The sequence below is a fragment of the Microcaecilia unicolor genome, chromosome 5, assembly GCF_901765095.1.
Source record: "Microcaecilia unicolor chromosome 5, aMicUni1.1, whole genome shotgun sequence".
Lineage (NCBI taxonomy): Eukaryota > Metazoa > Chordata > Amphibia > Gymnophiona > Siphonopidae > Microcaecilia > Microcaecilia unicolor.
Window position 1 is genome coordinate 107,329,866 of NC_044035.1, and position 23,590 is coordinate 107,353,455.

Here is a 23,590-nt window from a genome sequence, read left to right on the forward strand (position 1 = left end):
AGGAGGGAGCTGCTGCAGCGAACGAGAGAATTTAGCGAGCGTAGCGAACTGGGAGCAGACAGGCACCCCCAGCGGTGTGCACCCGGGGCGGACCGCCCCCACCGCCCCCCCCCCCCCCTTGGTACGCCACTGCCTCTTTGCAAACAGTACAAACTCTTTTACAAATAGTGCCCTCTCTTTGGAAAAGGGTGTACTATTTGCAAAGAGGGTGCACTATTAACAGCGTTGCCCCGAACCAAAAATGAAGACTAACCAAAAACAATGCCACAAATTGACATGGGAAACAACTGAAAATTTTGGGGTTGCACCCATCCCAAATCCCTGATATCACTAACTCAAAAATAGCATTCTTTTTCCAGAAAGTCTGAATTTGCTTTAATAAATAACCCAAAGTTGTAAACTTGTTTTCAAAAATTACACGAGAGAGATGTAATAATGAAAGTTCTTACTCTTAAATGATCAATTACTGATATACTCAAATGATTCAGCATATAATTCCATCCTGACTCTATTTGCAAGTCTTGAATGCCTAGAAAAGTCAAAATGTGATCAGTCCAAATACAATAACTTCATAGATTAATATGAATGGCCCCTTGGTTTGGGAATTTTCAACCACTATTTATTTTTCTCCAGTGCCTTATATATAACAGTGTCAGTAAACTAAGAAAATACTGCTGAAATTATTCACAGCATGGAGTTACTGCAGTTGCTCATGATACATGAACAGATAATGGGAAAATGCATAGAATCATTAAATTAAGAATCCAAACACAGCATCTCATGTAGATTTTACTTTTCAGCCTTAGTTCCTCTAGTTCCAAAAGATAAATTGCCCAGGGTTGAGAAGAACTCCTCCATTTCCTTCTGGAGGAGTTGATTTCTTTTTTCAGCATCTTCTCTGGCTCGTTCTGAATTCCTGAGTTTGATTTCCAGCATAATGTATTTTTTCCTTTCTTGGTCCATTACGTCTTCCAGTCTGTGTACTTTGAGCCGTAGCTCAGCACTTGTGTCTTCAAGCCTAAAAAAACCAAAAGAACCCCCATAAAAATCAAACACAAATATTTGCAGTTTTATTCAGAAAACCAATTTAAGTTCAAAGTAAGATTATAGGAGGACAATGTTTAGAAATCATGTTCGTATGTAAAACACTAAAGGGTCCTTTTACAAAGCTGTGGTAAAAAGGGCCCTGCTCTAACGGTGGGGGCCCTTTTTGCCATGCGCTGTGGCCCTTTTTACCGCAATGGGAATAAAAAGGCCAAAAAATGGCACGGCCATGCAGTAAGATTTCACTTACAAACGTGGTCATGCACGGGGTGGGGGAGCACCCATCGAGGTGGCATTAAAGGCTCCCGCGCTAACCCAGTGGTAACTAACTGAGTAACACACAGCGCTGCCCAATTACTGCCGCGCTGGAAAATATCTGTTTTCTGTAGCATGGCAATTGGTGCGCGCTGGGGCTGGAACTAGCACCAGTGCCCACATTTGGCTTGTGGTATTTCCAGATTAGCGTGCAGTAAGCCCCTAATTTACATAATTCAATGGGCTCCGAGAAAATTGGGTCATTTCTAAAAGTACTTGTAAGTAGGCACTAAAGTGTCAAAAGCTTGCCAAAATTTGGGTGCCGAGATGATACATGCTAAGCACAAATTCTACATTGGTATCTCCACGTAGAATATTAGTATAAATCCACAGTTCTGCACCTATCATTAACGTATGCTAGCTAAATGGCTGGTCTAAATACTTGTGCCGATGCAGTTAGGTGTGTAGCTGTCAGTATTTTATAATCCATGCACATAACTCCTATACGTGCCTTTGACTTTCCCATGCACCTTCCAGGTCCACACGCCCCCTCGTGCCCTTGTGCACTATGGAAATTGCACGCCCAGTTTAGAGAATACCAACTACAACCAGTTACTTGCTTAACTGCCAATTAGCACCAATTAACAGCAACTGGCAATTATTGATTGAGTCGATTAGTATCTAATTAAATAATTAAGTTAGGTACAAAACTGACCTTATTTGATAAATTGCACTTGCAACTTTGTGCTCTAAGGGCCAGATTCTATATATGGTGCCTAAAAAAGCTACGTGGTAAAGACGTCCACCTAAGCGTATTCTTTAAGCAGCGCCTAGATTTAGGCTAAGTATGTAGAATACGCTTAGATGGAAATCTTAGTGCCTAAAACTACAAGCATCCATTTAGACCAATGAAAACATGGCCTAAAATCCCTGTGCATAGATTTACGTGCACTGGGCCAAAGCTGAGTATGTAAATCTTGGAAATGCCCACTTCTCTGTCCATAGCCATACCCCTTTTGAACTACGTGCATGAGAATTTAGGTACAGTCCAATTATTTCCAATTAATGCTCATTATTGCTTGTTAAGTGCTGTTATCAATGCTGATTATATTGTTAAGCCAATTAAGTTTTATGCGTTTTTATAGAATATGCCTAGATTTTGACACGTATCTCTCTAATCATGCCCATCCCACCATCCGTTACAAAAATGCCAGGAAGCACAACAATCTATTTCTGGTCTAGCCACCAGCCCTCCAGCATTCCTCTTAATTCTACTAAGATATGGGTTCAGTCATGGCTAATATCCATCACCTGGCTATGCAACACAGCCCATGGGTATCCCACTGCTGAATTATCCTACCCATATCTACAGCCTGCCCTGCCCCTTCTTCATTCAGCTGCCTCAATGTGCCATCAGGGCTGGCTCAAAGGATAGTGGTGCTCTGTGCCAATTTGCTTTGGCAGTTTCCCCTTCATTGCATTACTTTTGGTGCTCCTCCCCTTCCCCCCCACAGGTTCAGCATCTCTCCTTTGGGCAGGCATCCCCCACTCAAGTCCAGTTTCTCTTTTCCCCTCCTCTGCCCCCCTCCCCATGGGTCCAGCACTGCTTCCTCACCTCTCTCATTTCCCCGCGGTCCTGTAAAGTGTATGTCAGCCGCCGGTAGCAGCAGCAACATGACAGGTTGCCTTCAGCCAGACTCTGGGTTTTCCCTCTGATGTATCCTGCCCCTGTGAGCAGACCCAGGGGCTGTGTGTGTGTATGTATGTAAAAGAAAAGGCTTAACCTGATCTAATGGTTAAGCTGGCCCTGGAGGGAGGCTTGTATAGGATTCTGACTAGTCCACATGTTGCTGATAAAATGCATGCTACTACCTTCTTCTGTTCCCTGCTCTTCATGCAGCCCAGCACACAATTGATTATAGAGGCTGCCGATCACTCACCCCACTGCCAGTTGTCCTGAGGGCACATGGTAATTGGGGACTAGGAAATGTAGCAGCCTCTTAAATTCCAAGTTCTCAAATATTTCCCTGGTGCACCATATCACCACCTTCATGGCTGTCTGCCATTTGCCCTGGGACAATGCTACTGAACACCACCCTCTTCCACAGTTTCTTGCTTAGATGCCCAGCAGGCCAGCTCACTTCCCACCTTACTGGTGGAAGATCCTGGGGACTCATGTTGGGAAATGGATTTCCTTTTTATTGTGGCTTTTCTACAGCTGCAACTTGCATTTCCAGATGGAGTCTCCAGCCTAGGATCAGGATGTTTCTGCAAATGATGCAGCATGCCCTTGTTGGAAAGATGGCCCATCAACTTTTCTCTAATAAAGATTATCCTATAGTAATTGCACTTAGCATATCACAGATCCTGAAGCATATTTGAATGCAACTACACCTTTAAGGTTTTTAAAGACTTCCTGTCTATTTCCTTTGTGATGAGTGCTACTGTTACCACCACTGTTAAAGCACCTGGGGCTGAGACAAGAGGAAAGATAAAAAGACCAGGTACATCTTTCCAATTTTCTACTTTCTACTGTCTGCTGTAGCTGTGGGGTGTCTTGCCTCTGGTAGTATCAGTTCCTATTTCCTCATCATTTTGCATATTAAAACAATCTTCCAGACTCTCTTTAGTTGCAAAAAAAAAACCTCAATATCTGATGCTTCTGATATAAATCATTTACATGAGGGTTCATCAGATCTGTGGTCTGCCAAAGATAGCTGAACACATTTCTCAGCAGCACTTGCTACAGTGCTCTATTGGCTTTAGCTGATGCTGGCCTCCTGTCCTCCAAACCTGTACCAAGCTTTCTTTTGCCCTTCTGTAGAGATGGAAGATGACAACTTCATTTTTATAGATGTACTGGAAGTTGCAGTTGTTCGTACTCTCCTCTGAAAGAAATCTCTTTTTCTTGGAAACACCCCAAATTTATCTGCAGTGGTGCTGCTGATGTCCCTATATGTCTCACCTACCTTCTCTCCTCTGCTTCCATGTCTATTTCATGCCTACCCTTCCTAAGCATTATGGGGGAAATTCTATAACTGGTCATCTCCATTTAGGTGCCTCAATGCGTCGCGGTGAGCAGTGCCGTAGCTATGTGGGGCCTGGACCCCCATAGATTCGGCCCTGGCCCCCTGCCGCGACCCTCTTGAACCCCCCTCCCGCCACCAACCCTCCCCCGCCGTTGCCACCTGCCCCGCCGCCGCATGACGTACCTTGTTTGCTGGCGGGGGTCCCCAAACCCCGCCAGCCGAAGAGTCTGCTTCAGCACTGGAGTTAGTAGACTCTGGCGCCTTCATTCAATGAAGTTCGTGTGAAGAAAATCAGCTGGTTTTGATGCCTTACGTCCTGCACCCTGCATGTAGCCCCGTGCAGGATGTAAGGCATCAAAACCAGCTGATCTTCTTCACACGAACTTTGTTGAATGAAGGCGCTGGAGTCTACTAACTCCGGCGCTGAAGCAGACTCTTCGGCTGGTGGGGTTTGGGGACCCCCGCCAGCAAACAAGGTACCTCATGTGGCAGTGGGGTGGGTGGCGAGGGAGGGTTGGTGGCGGGAGGGGGGGTTCAAGAAAGTCGTCGTCGTCATCAGGGGGGGGTCCAAAACTGGCGGCGGGGGAGGCGGCCAAACAGTGCCCCCCACCTCGGGCTCTGGCCCCCCCTCCCGGTGAGATCTGGCTACGCCCCTGTGAAACCCTATTCTATAACAGTATCTAACTGTCTAGAGTCCATTGTAGAATATAAGCATGTTCTGGCATTGGCGTGCCTAATATTTATGTGCCCACAGTTACACCAGCTGAAGACCTGGCATAGCTACAGGTGTATAAATGAAGTAAGGGAGCACATAAATTACAGTATTGGGAGGGGGATAACAGGAGGATGAATTACGAGGCACTTCAGCCAGTCATGTTCAAGTTGGTTGACAAGCATCCAGACAAGCCTATCTACGTCTACGTATCTAACTTTCATAGTAACATAGTAGATGATGGCAGAAAAAGACCTGCACGGTCCATCCAGTCTGCCCAACAAGATAAACTCATATGTGCCACTTTTTGTGTATACCTTACTTTGATTTATTCAGGGCACAGAACGTATAAGTCTGCCCAGCACTATCCCCGCATCCCACCACCGGCTCTGGCACAAACCATATAAGTCTGCCCAGCGCTATCCCCGCCTGCCACCACCGGCTCTGGCACAAACCGTATAAGTCTGCCCAGCGCTATCCCTGCCTCCCAACCACCAGCCCCGCCTCCCACCACCGGCTCTGCCACCCAATCTCGGCTAAGCTCCTGAGGATCCATTCCTTCTGAACAGGATTCCTTTATGTTTATCCCACGCATGTTTGACTTCCGTTACCATTTCAGCAGCACGCAGAGAGAGACACCATAATATCTGAGCAGGACATCACTTTCTCTCAAGCTTTCAGAAAGAGAAAAGAGATCATGTGCTTGCAGCAAAGTTTCAGAATAAAATTTCTTTGTTTGAAGTGGAGAAGGTGCCAAAAAAAACCTGAAAACAATTAGTAATCATTAACAACAACATAGGCAATGTCAATGACATTTCCTCTGTTGTTTCCTGTCACTGGCAAATGAAAATGGGCAAAATTTCATTTGCCAACAACAAGATTGGCAATGACAGCCCACCTCCAAACACTTCCCACTGTCTCTCCGGGTTTACCTCAATCTCTGGTGGTCCAATGGGGATCACTGAGGCAAGAGCAATGCCCATTCATTCCTGTATCTGATCACAGCTGCATCCAATATAAAAGTGTAACCTTTGCACCCTGGTCTGGCTGGGGGGGGGGGGGTGGTCTGAAGGCATGACTGCAGGAAGGGAGGCCATAAAGAGAGGGGGCTTGGATCACATGAGGGCAAGGGGCCTTAGGAAGGGGCCAGAACGTTTTTGCTTTACATTGTCTCTCAAGACAACACAAAGGAGCACCACCCATGCCCCTCTAATGCTCCACCAGTGTGAATGCCCCCCTTGCATTCACATGCTATGTCATGTATGCATGCCCTTACAGACTAGCTCTTAGCCACTTTGCTGCCATTTACACATTCAAGAGTACACTTTTCTGCCGAAGCCCTGGTATATTGCATTTATGCATGCACCACGCAAATGCAGGTGCCATTCACAATTTAATCTCACTAGATTGTAAGCTCTATGGAACAAGGTCTGTCTCTCGTTTATGAATTTTACAATGCTGTGTAGCCCAGTAGCTCTTTGGAAATAAGTTGCAGTAGTGGTAATAGTAGATGCCCATTTTCCATGGGGCCTGAGGATGAGAGATTTTTATAAATCGGTTTTCTCTGCTTGTGAGACCAATATACTGATGACAATCTGAGTCCCTCTTTATATATATGTCACTGCTAGGCAGACACTGAGAATGTTGCCCTGCAGCTACCAGCCAGAAACCCTGCAACATTTATAAACACACTTTTGTCTGCTTCTGACACAGTTCTATCTCATATACAGAGCTGTGTACTATTTGGATTTTGTTGTTTTTTTTCTAGGGATGGGAAGTCAGAAAATATTTTTTTGTGTCATTTTCTGTGCCATTTGGGGGAATTTCCATTTGATTTGGGTTCCCCCTCCCTTGTGTTGTCTCTCAGGAGACAACACAAAGCAAAAATGTTCTGGCCCCTTCCCATGGCCCCCCTGCCCTCCTGTGATCCAAGCCCCCCCCCCCCCCCATTCTGGCCTCTGTTCCTGCAGCCACCCCTTTGGACCTTCCCCCCAGCCAGACCAGGGTGCAAGGTTACACCATTATACTGGATGCAGCTGTGACCGGGCACAGGAATGAATGGGCATTGCTCTTGCCCCAGGGATCCCCCATGGACCACCAGAGATTGAGGTAAACCCAGGGAGACAGTGGGGAGTGTATGGGGGTGGGCTGTCATTGCCAAACTCTGCCCATTTTCTTTTGCCAGTGACAGGAAACAACAGAAGAAATGTCATTGACATTTCCTATGTTGTTGTTAATGATTGCTCATTGTTTTCCTGTTTTTTGGCACCTTCTCCACTTCAACAAAGGGAATTTTGTTCTGAAACTTTGCTGTAAGCAGATGATCTCTTCTCTTTCTGAAAGCTTGAGGGAAAGTAATGCCCTGCTAAGGTGTCTCTCTTTGCATGCTGTTGACATCTCCTATGAAAGTTAGATAAGTAAGCGTAGATAGGCTTGTCTGGATGCTTGTCAACCAACTTGAACATGACTGGCTGAAGTGCCTCGTAATTCGTCCTCTTGTTCTCCCCTCCCTCCCTGAATAACTCCAAAGTGTCTCTGCCTGTTTCTGTGCCTTTGCTGAAAATACATGTATCGACTAGTTATTTGTTAAAAATCATGGTGCCTTTCATTTGGTTTGACAAAGACAAAACAAACTGAAAATTCCCCCATTTATCAAGTTTTCTCATCTGTCTGAAAATGAATGTATATCCCTACTAAATAGCTATCCTGTGGTTTTTAACTTCTCATATGCTGTGTGTTAAGGTGGCTAAAGTTTCTTGATTTTACATGTATTTCAGATAAAAGACAGCCATTTGAATAAAGAAAAATCCTCCCCCCCCCCCCCCCCCCCGGAGCTAAAGATCGGGTATGTGCTTTATATTCTATGCAATACTGTTTAAAAAAGCACAAGATACAAGAAAATGGTATTAAAATGCAATTAAATATTCTACCTTTTAATCTTGGATTCATATTCTGTTCTTTGTTTTTTCAGTTCTGTCTTTAGTTCTGTCACCAGACTCTGCAAGGCTCGAGAGCACCTGGAAGAGTCTTTGAATGCTGTCAGTTGATTGCTCTGTTCACTGCTGCTAGTTGTGCTAATGCACAATTCAAACCTTTCAACACTTTGGTCTAGTTCAACACTTTTTATCTCACTTTGAGACACTGAGTCCAGCTCTGGCCAGTCTGTCTGTGTGGAGTTCACGGCTGAGGAGTTACTCCCTTGACAGGCAGGACAGCTACTAACAGTATCAACTACTGAAATTTCACACGATGATGTGGACCACGTCGTACTTGCTATGCTATGTGCACTCAAAGAAAGACTAGAAGATGGAACGTTGTCATAAGTCGACAGTCTTTGGGAAGAACCTGAGTCTTTAACTCGTTCTCCTGATGATGTTCTGCGATGACCCCTCAAAGAGGACAATCCATTCATTAACCAATTCCCACTAGTAGCCACATTTGGAATATCTATTGTAGGGTTGCCAAGTTTGGGACTATTAGATCTTCCCCCTGCTTGCTTAAATGAGTATTTCCAGGTTGGCAAAGTCTGCACTCTCTTATTGGGACTGGTAGCAGACTGGTTATGTCTGTTGTGCTCCTGGAGTATGATTTTTCCTGCAGTGGCAACATCCAGTGATATGGCACTAATTGGCAGGGGATCTGTTAGATTAGTGTTCTGGTGTTCAGACCTACTGTCATCTCTATTTTCCTCAGTGATCCATTCCACTGTTCTCTGCTGCACCACACATTTAGTAATTTCATGTGTGTCTGAAGCATCAGCATCTCCAGGACTGAAAAGCTGACCATGTTCACTGATCAACACAGCCATCAAATGCTGAACAAGTGAAGTACCTTGGACAAAAAAACAAAACAAAAAACCTCATCAAAATTAAGAATTGAATTGTATTCATTCTAGTTCTTACAAATATGAACCCAGATTTAGAAACAACTATTGTAGTTCTGAAGTGTTATTAGATTTGATACACATTCACATAAACATATACACTTTAAGTGTCAATACCAGTGACATAGCTAGGACTGAATAGGCCCAGGTGGAAAAATTAAGATAGGACACTTATAACACAATCTTTCCCAAGGTAGTGGGAACTGGGGGCAGGGGGGACCCCTTCAGAGGTCCAATAAACAAACACTGAAAAAAGTAAACACATTTCAAATTGAATTTGAAATGTATCAGAGAAGCACTTTTTCCAAAGCTGACATATTACAATTAATACATTCAGAATACCGCCCCCCCCCCCCCCCAAACACTTTTGTTCTTCCTTTGTTGTCTGAGCATTGGTTTAGTCCCAGTGTCTGTTTTCAATGTTTCTTTGAAAGATTTGTTTTCTTAACTCTTTCTAGGGTCTCCTGTCCTTTTGACATTTCTTCTTTCTCCACCATCCAGCTTCTTCTGCATCCTCTATCTATCCTGTCCAGCATCTCCCCTTGGTGACCCTGTCCCTATCCTCACCCATGTCCAGCATCACTCCTCTGTGTCTCTATCTTACTCTGTCCAGCATCTCCCCTCTGTGTACCTGTCGCTATGTTCCCTCCTATTACTAATCATTTCTAAAGTGCTACTAGATGTATGCTATACACATTATAAGCTGGATTCTATATAAGGTACGGTGAGTAGCATGTGTTACACTGTGCGTGTGGCCAATTTACATATGCTACTTAATTGAGTAATGAGCCAATTAGTGATAATTGGCCGATAATTATCATCACTAATTGGCAATAATTGGAAATTACATGGGCCTTTTAGGTATATTCTAAAAAAGGGTGTGTGTAAATTCCAACATGTGTAGCTGAAAAGGGGGCATCATGAAAGGCCATGGGAGGAGTGTAGGCATGTCGGTGGCATCAATCAGTTTTACACTTGATATAGTATTTGGGGGAATGTGTGTACATTTTGGCACAGGTATTTATACCAGTTTTTCAGTGGTATAAACAGCAATGCCTAAATGTATGTGCATTCCCCCCAGCCTATGTGCTATTCTATAAACTGTCTCTTACTGTAGATGTGGTTTATCGAATAGTGCCTCATGTTATTGTGATGTGCCTGCATTTTAGACACCATTTACTGAATCTGGCCCAATATGCAGGCTCTTTCTGTCCCTGGTGGGCTCCCAATCTAAGGTGTTTTTGTATTTGGGCAATGGAAAGTTATGTGACTAGGTCAGGGTCAGAAGGAGTTGCAGTGGGAATTGAACCCAATTCCCCAAGATCTCAGCTCACTGCATTAACCATTAGGTTAGTCCTCCACTCCCTCTGTGCCCAGCATCTTTTCTGTATGTCCCTGTCCCTCCCATTTCTCTCTTTCCTTTGTCCTGCACCCACAACTCCAGAGCTTGCTTCCACCTGACCTGGGACAAGCATTTCTCCCTCTTTTACCCTTATTCTCCCTCTTTCCATTGTTCAGTATCTCTCTTTCTTTCTCCCTCCTTCTGTTGGTCCTGCATCTCTCTTTCCTTCTTTCCATGGGTTTGGCATCTCTCTGTCTAGCCACCCCTTCCCACCCCTGCATTCCTCCAGATTTGTGCTGGTGGTGGCAATGAAGTAAGCAGATAGCATCCAGGCAGTCTCACCAGGGCCTTTCCTCTCCTGTGTCCCACCCACAGGAAATTACATCAGAAGAGGTGGCACACAGCAGTGGAAAGGCTCTGGTGGGGCCAGGCTGGAGGCTACCTGCATACCTCACTGCCTCTGCCAGCACAAGTTTGGAGGGCTGGGGGGGAGGGGAGGTGGCTATAAAAAGATGCCAGACCCGTGGAGGAGAAGAGAGGAATGGAGAGATGCCACACCCATGTGGGGAAGGGAGGGGTGGAGAGAGTTGGAAAGATGCTGGACAAAGGGGATGTAGAGCAGATAATACTTCAGTTTGACAACAGCCATTGGGCAGCCCTGGGCTGTTCGCCAAGCTCACTTATGATAGCTGCTCCCTTGATCAATATTGTATATAGTCCTCGCTTAAATATTTTTTAGTAAATAACATTTGGAAACCAGTTTCTAAATGATTTTGAAAGGATCTGACTTCAGTTGTGGAATAAACAATCAGGTTACAATCAGTTTTGAGAAACCAACAGGAGGACTGTATTATGTTAAGGATGCACAACAAAGTACCAACTAGTAATATTCAAAAAATGTTCTTTCTTTATAGACTGGTACTTGGAGGGGCATAATCGAATGGAAACGCCTATCTCCATGGGCGTTTATCTCTGAGAACGGGTCTGTGAAGGGGCGGGCCGAACCGTATTTTTGAAAAAATGGACGTTTTTGAGCTGGGCGTTTGTTTTTTTTTAGCGATAATGGAAACTAAAAACGGCCAGCTCAGAAACGTCCTAATCCGAGCCATTTGGTCATGGGAGGGGCCACGATTCGTAGTACACTCGCCCCCCTGATATGCCAGGACACCAACTGGGCACCCTACGTCAGTGCGGTGGACTTCAGAAAAAGCTCCCACATGCATAGCTCCCTTACCAAGGGTGCTGAACACCCAACCCCCCTCCCCCAAAACCCACAAATGTACAACACTACCATAGCTCTTAGGGGTGAAGGGGGCACCTACATGTGGGTACAGTGGGTTTTGGAGGCCTCCCATTTACCAGCACAAGTGTTACAGGTGGGGAGGGGGATGGGCCTGGGGCCACCTGGCTGAAGTGCACTGCGGTACCCACTAAAAGTGCTCCAGGGACCTGCATACACGCAGGCCTCTAGGACTGGTTGCTGCTATATAACCTTGGCACACCAGTTGACACCTGAAGACTAATCTCTACGAAAACGTCCTTTATTGGAATAACCGCCTTTACTCACAGTTAACTGCAGATCAGAGGTTGTGCCCCACTGGCAACGAGTCTCCCTGGTACTGAGATGAGCACTATATCTGAGGTGACTGTACATTTCCTGAATCTCCTAATTCTATGATATTTTAATATCTATCTCAACAGTCCTCTTTCTTACTCTTATGGATTCTCTGGGCTTTGTTCCACACATCCATTTATCAACACACATAGAGCAGGTAATACTTTTATTCTCATTTTCTCATCTGATCTCTCTTCCTGTAATCCTATATATGACATGTTCACTCTTTTCCTCTTTCTTGGCCCGGAAATGATCTCATCTTATTTGCCTTCCAAATGCTCCCTCCATAAATCCCATTTTAGTCCCCCTGCTTTTAAACAAGGGCAAAGGAAACAATATTAACACCTTGCCATCATCTTTTGGACCCTTTGCCATAACATTGGATTAAAGGACCTAGAATTAGTCTTCTTCCTTTTTTTTCTCATGAAGATCAACCAGAGTTTGCATGTCAGTCACATCCCTGAGGCATTAAAGCAAACAACAGTTAGACCAATTTTGAAGAAACATAATTTACACGATTCTATCCCTTCCAATCGCTATCCAATATTTGACCTTCAATTTCTTTTTAAGCTGAAAAAAATGGTTTTCAAATCAACTCTGTGATTTTGTGGACAAATCAAATGTTTTGCATCTACACCAATCTAGTTTCTGCCCTGCCATAGCATAGAGACTGCCACCTTGGTTGATTGAACTGCACAGTTTTCTAGATTAGGAACATATAGCATTTGTTTCTTTATACCTCTCAGCAGCCTTTGATGTGGTAGATCATTTTCTTCTTCTTAGTCAGGTGACTAATAGGTTTACTTTGTTTCTTTATTATCTCAGTTTCTACCAGTCCAGCTTCTACTCACCTCTCTATTTTTCTATTCTTCAACATTTCTCTATCTCCTTTTCCCTCCCATCACAAAATTGCAAGAGGAGTATGTTTTTACCTTTTTTTCCTTTTTGAACTTGGCTAGGAGAGTTACCAGGATGGTTTCCATACTGTGGAGAGATCTGAAGCCCGACTGTGATTTATGAAGGATTGAGAAATTGTTGATGTATTCAGTAAGTTGTTTAGCTACAATGCTTTCCATCAGTTTGGTTGTAAGTGGGATGGATGCCACAGGTTGGTAGTTGGTGATATCGTTAGTTTTCTTTTTGGTGTCTTTTGGTAATGGTGTGTGTAGTATATTACCTTTGTCTTTGGGGAATATGCCATGCTGGAACAAGAAGTTGAGGTGGGAGGTAAGTTCAGTGATGAATCGAGAGGGAGGGGGGTTCATTAGATAATTGACAGTAGGCTGTAGAGATCTTATTGGTTGCTAGTGCTATTGTTTCTCGTGTGATCTGGGCGAAATTTGACCAAGTTCGGTCGGCTGGGTATTCTTCTGAGTGTGGGTCTAGCTCATTAAGGAAGGTATCAAGGTTGGTGTAGTTCCGTGACATATTTTGCGTAGATTGACCATTTTGCCTTTGAAGTAGTTAGCAAGATCGTCTGCTGTTGGGATTCCTGATTTTGTTGAGGACACTGGTTTTGTGTCTAGTAATTTATCCAGTAGCTTGTATAACTTTTTCATGTCTTTGTAGTTAGAACCTAGTTGTTCATTATAATAGTTCCGTTTGGAGTTTTTTATTTCATATTTGTATTTTCTATGTGATTCTTTCCAAGCGTTTAGATTTTGATCATTTTTGTTTTTTCTCCAGGCTCGGTCGAGTTTTCTGGTTCTAGATTTTAATTGTTTCACATTTTTGTAGAACCATGGGGTCCTGTTTGGTTTGTGAATGGTTTTTGTTTGTAAAGGAGCTAATTCATTTAGAACGGTGATACATCTCGATTCCCAATCTGCAAGATAGTTGATGGATTCAGATGGACTAAACCAATTGTTGTCATAAATTGATTGCCAAAATGCACTTGTGTCCACTTTACCTCTTGTTGAATAAAAGCATGAAAGAAGGGGAGTGGAAAGCTCCATGATTACAACAAGCTGTTTCAACACTAAATCTCCTGAGGCATGAGAAAAGGGCATTAAAACATCGGCCAAAGGCACGGCTCCAGAAAGTCTGTGGGATAAGGGAAAGCAGATGCGGCATGTTCTATGATTAACAGCTTGTGGTATTCAGAGACTTGCACAGGGATGTTGTATAGTCAGATGCCAAAGAAAAATGCTATATAAGACCAATGAGAGATCTGTGTAGTAAGCATTCTACTTTGTCTAGATATGCTTCCTGCATACCTCATTAAAAGGTATCCAGTACAATTGTAAATAAACTTTTTATATTAAATAGGAAATTCGTCTGGCCTTTTCTACAAAAGTGGCGACCGCGGCAGGACAGAAGATTTATGCCGCACACGGAAAAGAGAAGGTGAGACGAATGACAAATTAAGTGTTTGTTGTTAATGAAAGTTTTTACAGGATTGGATTTTGAGAGCAAGCGTTGTTTTAAGCCTGATTTCTGTGTACCACTGATTTGGGAGTGATCAACCTACTGACGTGGACATACGGGTGACGACTCCTGGGCTTGCTAAAGAGAAATAAGAAGACGCGTGAGTAAGCTTACATTGTGGACTTATTAGTGGTATATTTGTTTAGCTTTGTAGTTTTCTTTTTTGTATATTTTCTTTGTTTAGGTGCATTAGTATATTTTTGTAGGTTGTGGCTATATAGGAGAAATTGTAATAGTCAGAATAAAATGGAAGGGAAAGGGGCAGATAAGAAAGAAAAGCTCCCTGTATATGCTTTGTATTTAGATTTAGATAGTTCAAAAAAATGCACCCCTTTGCAGCATGTCATAGAATTATTCCCGTTAGAAAAAAAAACAGATTGAAAAAACACATGAGAAATGGATCAAATATGATGCAAAGGATTCTTTTTTGAGCTGGTCTCAGTATGGATCGTTTGAAAAAATACAGCAAGAACAGGAAAAGCAGCCTGTGGTTCAGCCTGAAGGTTGAGGAATGTCATCTGGTTTTGATTTCTCGGGTGTACAGGTTAGAAAGGTCAGGAAGAACTGAAATTTGTTTTGTTCCTTTTAAAAGATTGTTTTAGATTAGATTTAAATAAGTTTGATTTTGTCTTATAAGGTGATCTCTGTTTATTTTAAAATATGTGTTATTCTGTTTAATTAATAAGTTCTAGTTCTCTATGTGGAATGTCTTTGCAATTTAACTTTGTTTGACCCTTTTTTAAGTGAGATTCCTGCAGTGTTAAGAGATCATCTGGTTTGAATTAGTCACAGTCCTAGCTAGTTTTGTGTGTAGGGCTAATAGGTGAAAGAGGTGATTTAAAATCTCTAATAACCTCTGAACAATATGATTTGTCAACATAATTTGAGGCTGAGGGACGGCTACGGGATAGTCCCGAGACCTCAACAAAAACCAAAGGTAATCCTGTTCAAATTGACACCCAGACCGTCAAAGGCAATTTTTAGGGAAACCCATGTAGCTGCAGAGCTTGTGAGAATGGATAAAATCAAATGTGGGGAGTTACTAAAAACCTGTTGGAAGTTAAACATCTCCTCTTCCCCCGTGACAAGGGAGGACCTACATCACTTGAGGATGTACAGAATTTGACAAAAGCAGGAACTCAATTGACTATTGGGGATTTTAAAGCTTTATGTGCAGCATCAGGTATCAGTATTTCTCAAAGTTGGGCAGCTATGATTAATCAAAATAATGAAGTAAATACACCAGTAGCTTTTTTATCAGGCTCTTTTAATCATGTGGAAAAGGGAATGAAAGAGATACCAAAGTTATTGACAGCTATTGTGGCAGCAGTAGGCAAATGGAGAGCACAAATGCCTTTTGTGCCTATTGTAATACATACCAACCACACGATTAAAACGCTGTTGAGCCCTAGCCAGACGGCATTGACAGCCACTAGATTTGGAAAATATCAAGCAGTACTTTTAGGACAAGATATAAGAATAATACCATTAACTAAAGAACAGAGAAATAAGATAGATCTGCTTTTTCCTGTCGATCAAGAGGGTGAGATCGATACTATAGAAATCCCTACATTTCACTGTCTTACTTTTGAACCCTTATCTGATGGGTTAATATGGTTTACAGATGGAGCTTGTGAAAGGACTGTTGCAGGCTTTGCCTGCGTGCAGGTAGATGAGAATCTAAGAAAGATAATGCAAGTACAATATAAAACCCCTCCTGACCATACTGCACAGCATGCTGAACTTTTGGCCGTTATTACGGCCTTACAACACACTGATATGACTCAAAATGTCACTATATATACTGATAGTGGTTACGTTGCAAGTTCACTACAGTATCATATATTAAAATGGCAGCGTAGGGGGATGATAACCAGTGCAGGTAAAAATTTACAACATTACACATATTGGAAATTGCTGTTTGAAATTTTGGCAAGAAGGGAACGTGAAGGTAGAAAAACTGCAGTTGTGTGGACCCCGGCCCACACTGAAAGGCCAACCTTTGAGGCACAAGGTAATGCAATGGCTGATGCAGCAGCAACGGAGGTGGTTAAGCAAAGTGAAAAGATTTTGTATAATACTAGACAGACACAGGAAGGGCCACTTACGAATGTAGATAAGATTGAAATGTGGCAGCCAGAGGGACAGGAAAGTGAAAAATGGTTGAAGAGAGGATGTATGAAATTGGGAAGTGAATGGTTTAATGCAGAAGAAGGATTACCTTGTATGCCAATGAGTCAGGTGATTAAGGTATTAACTGAGTGGCATGCAACCATGCATTGGAACAGAGAAACAATGAAACAACAATTTGAGCAAAGATTTTGGACTTTAAAAATTGATAACCTGATTCAACAGGTTATGCAGAATTGCATGGTATGTAATATTAACATACCTAAAAGAGGTCCTAAAATATCACCTGGGACACTTCCAATACCAGAAGGCCCAGCAAAAGAATGGTATATTGATTTCACTGATATGATTGTTCCAGTGCAGGGAAAAAGGTATTTGTTAGTTTGGGTGGATGCTTTTTCAAGGTGGATAGAAGCATTTCCATGTAAAAGGGAGACAGCACATGAGGTGGTACAATGCCTGGTAACTCACATTATGCCAAGACATGGGTGTCCGTCTAGAATAATTTCTGATAACGGGACACATTTTAATAACAGTGTTTTGAAAGAAATGGAAACGATTATGGGTTTAACACACAGGAAAGTATCAGTGTATCGCCCCACCTCCAATGGTTTGGTGGAGCGCTACAATGGCATTTTAAAAACAAAATTGAGAGTCTTATTAAAATCTCTCAATAAAGAAATGGTGGGAAAATTATATACATGGCTTGACGTATTGCCATTAGCATTAATGACAATAAGGGCCCAACCTAATGGGTGTACAAAATTGTCCCCATTCCAAATTCAGACAGGACGTCATTTCTTCCCGATGCAGACAGCAAGTACTGATAGCACAGCTCAGTACTGGCAAAAGCTACAACCGATGTTGAACCTGACAAGTGATATGATCCGAACAAATGTAGCATCACAGGCAGGGACTACTAATGATGTTTGTGCTTTTAAAGTAGGTGATCTAGTACTACGAAAGAACTTTACACATAAAACATGGAAGGATCCTGTGTATGTAGGACCTTTTGCTATCACGGCCCTTACTCAGACCGCTGCCCGTCTGGAAGGTCATACTTCTTGGATACATTTATCAGATATTCGACGAATCAATAATACTGAAGTGGACAAGGAATAGATAGACAACATGTCCCTGAACATATTGATATTGCGTTGTTGTTGCTGTTTAGTTTTCCAATAGGATGGACAATGAATACGTATGAGAACAGGCTTGTAACGGCAGCAAAAATGTTGAATTTAATTGACTGCATTATATGCGCACACAGACTGACATCATCCTTGTCCTTGCCAGCTATGATATATGGGACTACAATGATAAAATCATGTCTGTTATCCCAATAATACCTGTGTAAGGGATGATGGAAACTTCATTGGACAAATGAGACTATTTATAAGCAAACCTTGCTTATGGACAAGTACCCACAGACATCATTTTGGTGTCTGATTAATAGTATGACAACTGGAAACATTCCCCTGATAAAGTGCAATTACACGCACAATGTTGTAACAGGTAATTAGTCTATAGGAGGAAATACAGTGATTGTAAATGTCACAGCCACCAAAGAAAAATGTGGCAATAAAACAAGCTGCAATAAGACTTTAACTCAATGATATGTAACAACTGATTCAATGAATGTTAACACCTTGGAATATGCTTTTAATTTGTGTAATTTTTAATGCCACATCAGTTAATGCAGTTAGGCATTATCCTTATAATTGTTCTTATATGAAAAGTAAGAATGAATGACAGTGTATTCCCCTTTGATGAAGCTCACTGTCCTATAAATTATATACCTCAAGAGATATAAATTTTGTACCCTAGTACAATTGAATCTGTTTAATGCTGTGTAACATGTGTATTAGCATGTTTGCAAAGATGTGCCAGGATGCTTTTAAAATGACAATGGTAACTGAAATCAAGAATGAATAGAACTTTAATATGTCAGCCAAAAATATTGAAAAAGCGTGCAGAAACTGAATGCCACAAACAGGGGGGAGGAGATTTAGAAGGGAGGTAAGGAAACAGACTGGAGCTGAAACAGATGTTTGAGTCCTGGATTACCAGGCCTCAAAGGGAGGATGTTGAATAAAAGCATGAAAGAAGGGGAGTGGAAAGCTCCATGATTACAACAAGCTGTTTCAACACTAAATCTCCTGAGGCATGAGAAAAGGGCATTAAAACATCGGCCAAAGGCATGGCTCCAGAAAGTCTGTGGGATAAGGGAAAGCAGATGCGGCATGTTCTATGATTAACAGCTTGTGGTATTCAGAGACTTGCACAGGGATGTTGTATAGTCAGATGCCAAAGGAAAATGCTATATAAGACCAATGAGAGATCTGTGTAGTAAGCATTCTACTTTGTCTAGATATGCTTCCTGCATACCTCATTAAAAGGTATCCAGTACAATTGTAAATAAACTTTTTATATTGAATATGAAATTCGTCTAACCTTTTCTTCACTCTGGTTTGGTAAGATCTTTTTTCATCAGCTTTGAGATGCCCATTCTTCAGCCAGTTTAGGGTTAGATTTAATTTGAAGTGATCTGACCATGGAATTCCCATCCATTTGTGGTCAATGACTTTAATGATTTGGTCTGATGCAAATTTATGGCTTAGCAGGTCAAGTGTGTGGCCTTTTCTGTGGGTGGCATTCAGTTGTGGCCATTCGAAATCCCATAGTTGGAAGGAATTCCTTACAATCTTGGACACCAGTTGAGTTTAGGTCTTCTAAATGAAGGTTTATGTCCCCAATGACTAGTATGTTTGAGTTAGAAGTACAAGTGGCCAATATGAAATCCGTTAGAGTTATATATGCTTCGCTCCAAGTGCCTGGTGGTCTGTAGAATAGGATGCAATTTAGATTGCCAGCTACACTTTTATTTTGCAATCTGATTGAGGCAATTTCTAGTTGAGGTGTGATTGATTCAGCAGTGGTTTCTAAAGTGAGATGGGATCTGTAGATTATGGCAATGCCTCCGCCTCTTTTACCTATTCTGGTCCAGTGTGTGATGTTGTATCCCGGAGGGCAAAGGTCCAGTATTATGGGATCATTTTGGTCATGGATCCAGGTTTCGCTGATGAATAATAAATCTAAGGTTTCCAATGTGATCCAATCTTTTATAATTTCTGTTTTGTTTACTGTTGATCTGGCATTGATGTAACCTATTTGAATTGTAAGGTATGGATCTTCCGTAATGGTGAAAGTGAGAACCATTATTAGTTGTCATTTGTATGTCGATTTGGATTTATTAGAGCTTTTTTGTGTTGGTTGTGCAGTTTTGTTTGTGGGATAATGTTTTGCTATTGTAAGTTCTGTTGCTGGTTTGGTTGAGGTTGGTGTGTCTGGTAATCCTGAATTGGTTGTGTAGTATTGGTATGGTGTTATAATCATTGAGAGGTGTGGCTAACAGTATTTGGAGCAATGTTAAGGAGTAGATTCCTAGGAGTAATTTCATTACGTTCATTCTGGCTCCTTTGTGTAATAGCGAGTGCTTTCAGTTTTGCACTTTCTCAGAGGATCCTATGTGATCTGTTGCGTGTTAAATGACTTCAAGAATGAACTCGTGGGGGAGAGTGGAGTGTTGTTAAGGGTAATGATTTTTATGAAGTGAGGTTTATCTGGACTATGTTCATGAGGTAAAGAAGGAGTGTGCGTGTAAAAGTATGAGAATGATGAAGGAAGAGGGTAAATCATAGAACCCACTATAATGTCTTGTTACTGGCCCATAAACCATTTTATATAGGGCTCCTGCTCTATTTTGCTTTTGTTAGTGATTCCCTATTTTCCCATCTAGGATCTTTCTTCCCCAAGGTAAAAATATGTTCCCTCAATGTCCCCCAACCATCTTGACTCTACTCAGTCTTCAGCTTTCTTCCATTTAGCTCCTAATCTGTGGAACTCTTTGTCATCCCCTCTTCTGACTGAATCGTATAAGAAATTCAAAGTAGCCTTAAAGACCTATAGTATATCTTTGAGTCTTATTTTAAGGGCAATTCAACTCAGGTGTCAGATCAAGTAGCTACTTTGTCATTTTATGCCTCTATATTCTGACTTGTACTATCCCTGTCATATTTGACTATTGGTGTTATCTTCTCTTTCTAGATGATTTCAAAATTGCTTTGTTGTTTGCCTAGAAAGAGGGTATAGCAAGCAAAATAAACAAAAATGTAAACATATACGTTGGGAACTATTTTAGGGCTCTACAAGGGAAGGTGATCCTTTGGGCCAATTGATCACCAAGGATTTGGCATCCCAGGGTGGGAATGTGGGAACTTTGATCAGTGCAGTGCAGTCCCTTTATAATCTCTCATCTGCTTGATAGCTCCTGGCCCTGTAGACAAAATACAATTATAATTCATTGAAATGTAGCTATATTTCTGACAAATATGGCTTTCTAAAGTCCTCTGGAATGAATTTTTTCACCAAATTCAGCATTAATGAGCTGCTTTCAATGATTTTACATCTCAGCAGTTCATTAATGTTGTATTTACATAAACCTTTGTAAATATTGGACTACACATATAAATTTATAGCAAAGAAGCCCAATTTTTGCCATTTTTTTCACAAATGGGGTTTTGCATTCAAATGAGAAAAATACCAAAACTGTCATGATTTTGTGAGTTTACACATGAACTCTTTTTAAAAACTGTTTTTAACATCACAGTCCCCCAGTATTTTACAAACAGATCTGCTGAATGCCAACCTTTTGTAAAATATGTATAAGGATGCTGGCAAAGGAATATGTATTTGGTGGCATGTATGGCTACCAAAACAATTTCAAGAACCTCTACATGCAGAAAATGAGCATCATTGAGGCATATATGTTATGTCATTACCATGAACTATTTTCTGTACGTTATTATCTCTCTCTGTGATAAGATCCTAATGGGAAAAACTATCAGACAAATGAAGACTCAATGAAATAAGCATAGATCAAGAATTGCTAAGGCCATAGATACAGCTCTTTTAGGGGTGCTTTTACTAAGGTGCGCCGAAAAATGGCCTGCGCTGGTGTAGATGCATGTATTGGATGTGTGCCGGTCCATTTTTCAGCGCACTTGCAAAAAAAGGCCTTTTTTTTGCCGAAAATAGACGTATGGCAAAATAAAAATTGGCGTGCGTCCATGTTGGGCCTGAAACCTTACCGCAAACCATCGACTTAGCGATAAGGTCTCATGTGTTAACTGAGAGGTAATGGTCTACACACATAGAATGACGATTACCACCTGATTTCTGCTACGTGCCAGAAAATAAAAATTATTTTCTGGTGCGCATAGTGGCAGCACGTAAAAATCGAAATTGCCGCCCGGGCCACACGGTGGCCGAGTGGTAACCCCGAATTGACACATGTTAGGCAGGCGAAGGCGCCTACGCAGCTTAGTAAAAAGGCCCCTTAGTGCTACACTGGACAAGTGTACGACATCATTAGTCAGATGCCTGGTAGTTGATTCTATGTCAAATTCCTGAATCTGTTTGGGGGTTGTGGAGGGGAGGCAGACAATGTGTTCTGACTATGCATGAAAAATGGTGGACTTTTGAGTTATAATCTTTACTTCAAAGAGGTTTAAAAGAAGATATTGAATTGTGAACAATAAAAGGTATCTGAAGGTTTATAATAACTCCCCAAACTCTGTATCACCAATCAATCTGAAAAGTGTTGTGTCCATAAGAACCTGCTCTAAAAATGACCATCAAAAACAGGATATTATGGACAATACTTTATAAATTGAAAGCACACTTTGGCTTGTTTAATAAGAGTTATTTTTAGAATTGATTTGTCATATGTGTTTAACCCCTGATGAAGGCACAAGTCAAAACATGGCAATGTTGGATGTTTGATTTTTATCAATAAAGACTTTTAATATATTGAGTTGGATGCATTGTATTGTTTGAATTGTGGAGCTTTGCCTCTCTTTTTCTCCCAAGAAAAAAGTTAAAACACACACCATAATACTTTATTTCACTATGAACTAGCACTGTCTCCAGTTAGGTGGAGGTTCATGAAAGGCTGGTTTTTTGAATGTGCCCTGCAGTGCTTGAAAAAGAATTGTAGGAGAAACATGGAGTGTATTGAGATTAAGGATACAATTAAGGTGTAGATTAAGTGACAGGATGGTGCTATGTAAAACATTAAGGATTTTTTTTAAACTAAGCCACGGTAGCATTTTTAGCTCATGGTAGAAATCAGCTGGTGGTAATAATCACTGAGATGCCTATTATATTCCTATGGGCATCTCAACATTTACCGTCAGCTGATTTCTATCACAAGCTAAAAATCGTACCATGGCTTAGTAAAAGACCCCCTTTATCTCAGTATCTAAAATGAAACTCTCTAATAATGGCCCCTAAAAGCTGTGATAGCTATAATACAGCAATTTCCATATTAATCACCTAATGTGGAAGGAGGCAGGAAATATGCAGAGACTGCACTTTACAGTTAACATACATTAATGTAACTCACCTTGAGCTACTACTGAAAAAGGTGTGTAAAAAAAAAAATCCAAAATAATAAATAAATAAAATAAACAAGGAGGCTGTTACTATGAATTAAGTTCAACATGGCAGATTACGTGATAAAGTTAACACCACCACAAAAGGTGTGGCTAACTGCATCACATTATCTTAAATTCAGTTAACATATATATATATATATATATATATTTTTTTTTTTTTTTTTTTTCAGCCCTTTTCTCTTGGACTTTATCTCTACTATCTGCACTGCCAATGCAAACATCATCATATTGGGCGAAAAGTGTCATCACTAGAAAGGAGACATACCTTCCATAATAGTCACTGGATCTTCCATTTTTGGTCTTAGAATATTTGGCCCAAAAACAGTAGCAAGATTCTGGACGCTCATTTTGTTGATACTTGAGTAAGACTGAACTTCATCAAGAAACCTGGAAAATTTGAAAGGTGACAGAGACAGAGAAATAATATGGTAGAGAAAAATGGAACATGTTTGTTCTCAGCACTAATGGTGAAGTAAAGCATTCCAAGCTTGATTTTATAACAACATGCCTATGTTCAGGGAGGAAGAAGACATCTATTGGCCCCATTTTACAGACACACATGGATGGGACATTTTTTATATGACATCTAAGTTGGACTTTGGATATTTTGAGCTAAACTTCCCAAATCTGAATAG

At 41.5% G+C, this 23,590-nt stretch overlaps 1 protein-coding gene across 4 annotated transcripts in view; it reads right to left on the bottom strand.

Annotated features, from left to right (window-relative positions):
- Positions 1 to 381: 381 nt before the first annotated feature.
- ARHGAP22 (Rho GTPase activating protein 22) overlaps positions 382 to 23,590 on the bottom strand; it is a 341,624-nt gene continuing 318,415 nt past the window's right edge. For all 4 annotated transcript variants that reach the window (XM_030203167.1, XM_030203166.1, XM_030203169.1 and 1 more), the window contains 3 exons: positions 23,221 to 23,342; positions 7,971 to 8,871; positions 382 to 1,018 (listed from right to left, as the gene is read on the bottom strand). In XM_030203167.1, the coding sequence (XP_030059027.1) occupies positions 790 to 1,018; positions 7,971 to 8,871; positions 23,221 to 23,342 (1,252 nt within the window). In that variant the 3' untranslated portion in view covers positions 382 to 789. The remainder of the gene's footprint in view (positions 1,019 to 7,970; positions 8,872 to 23,220; positions 23,343 to 23,590) is intronic.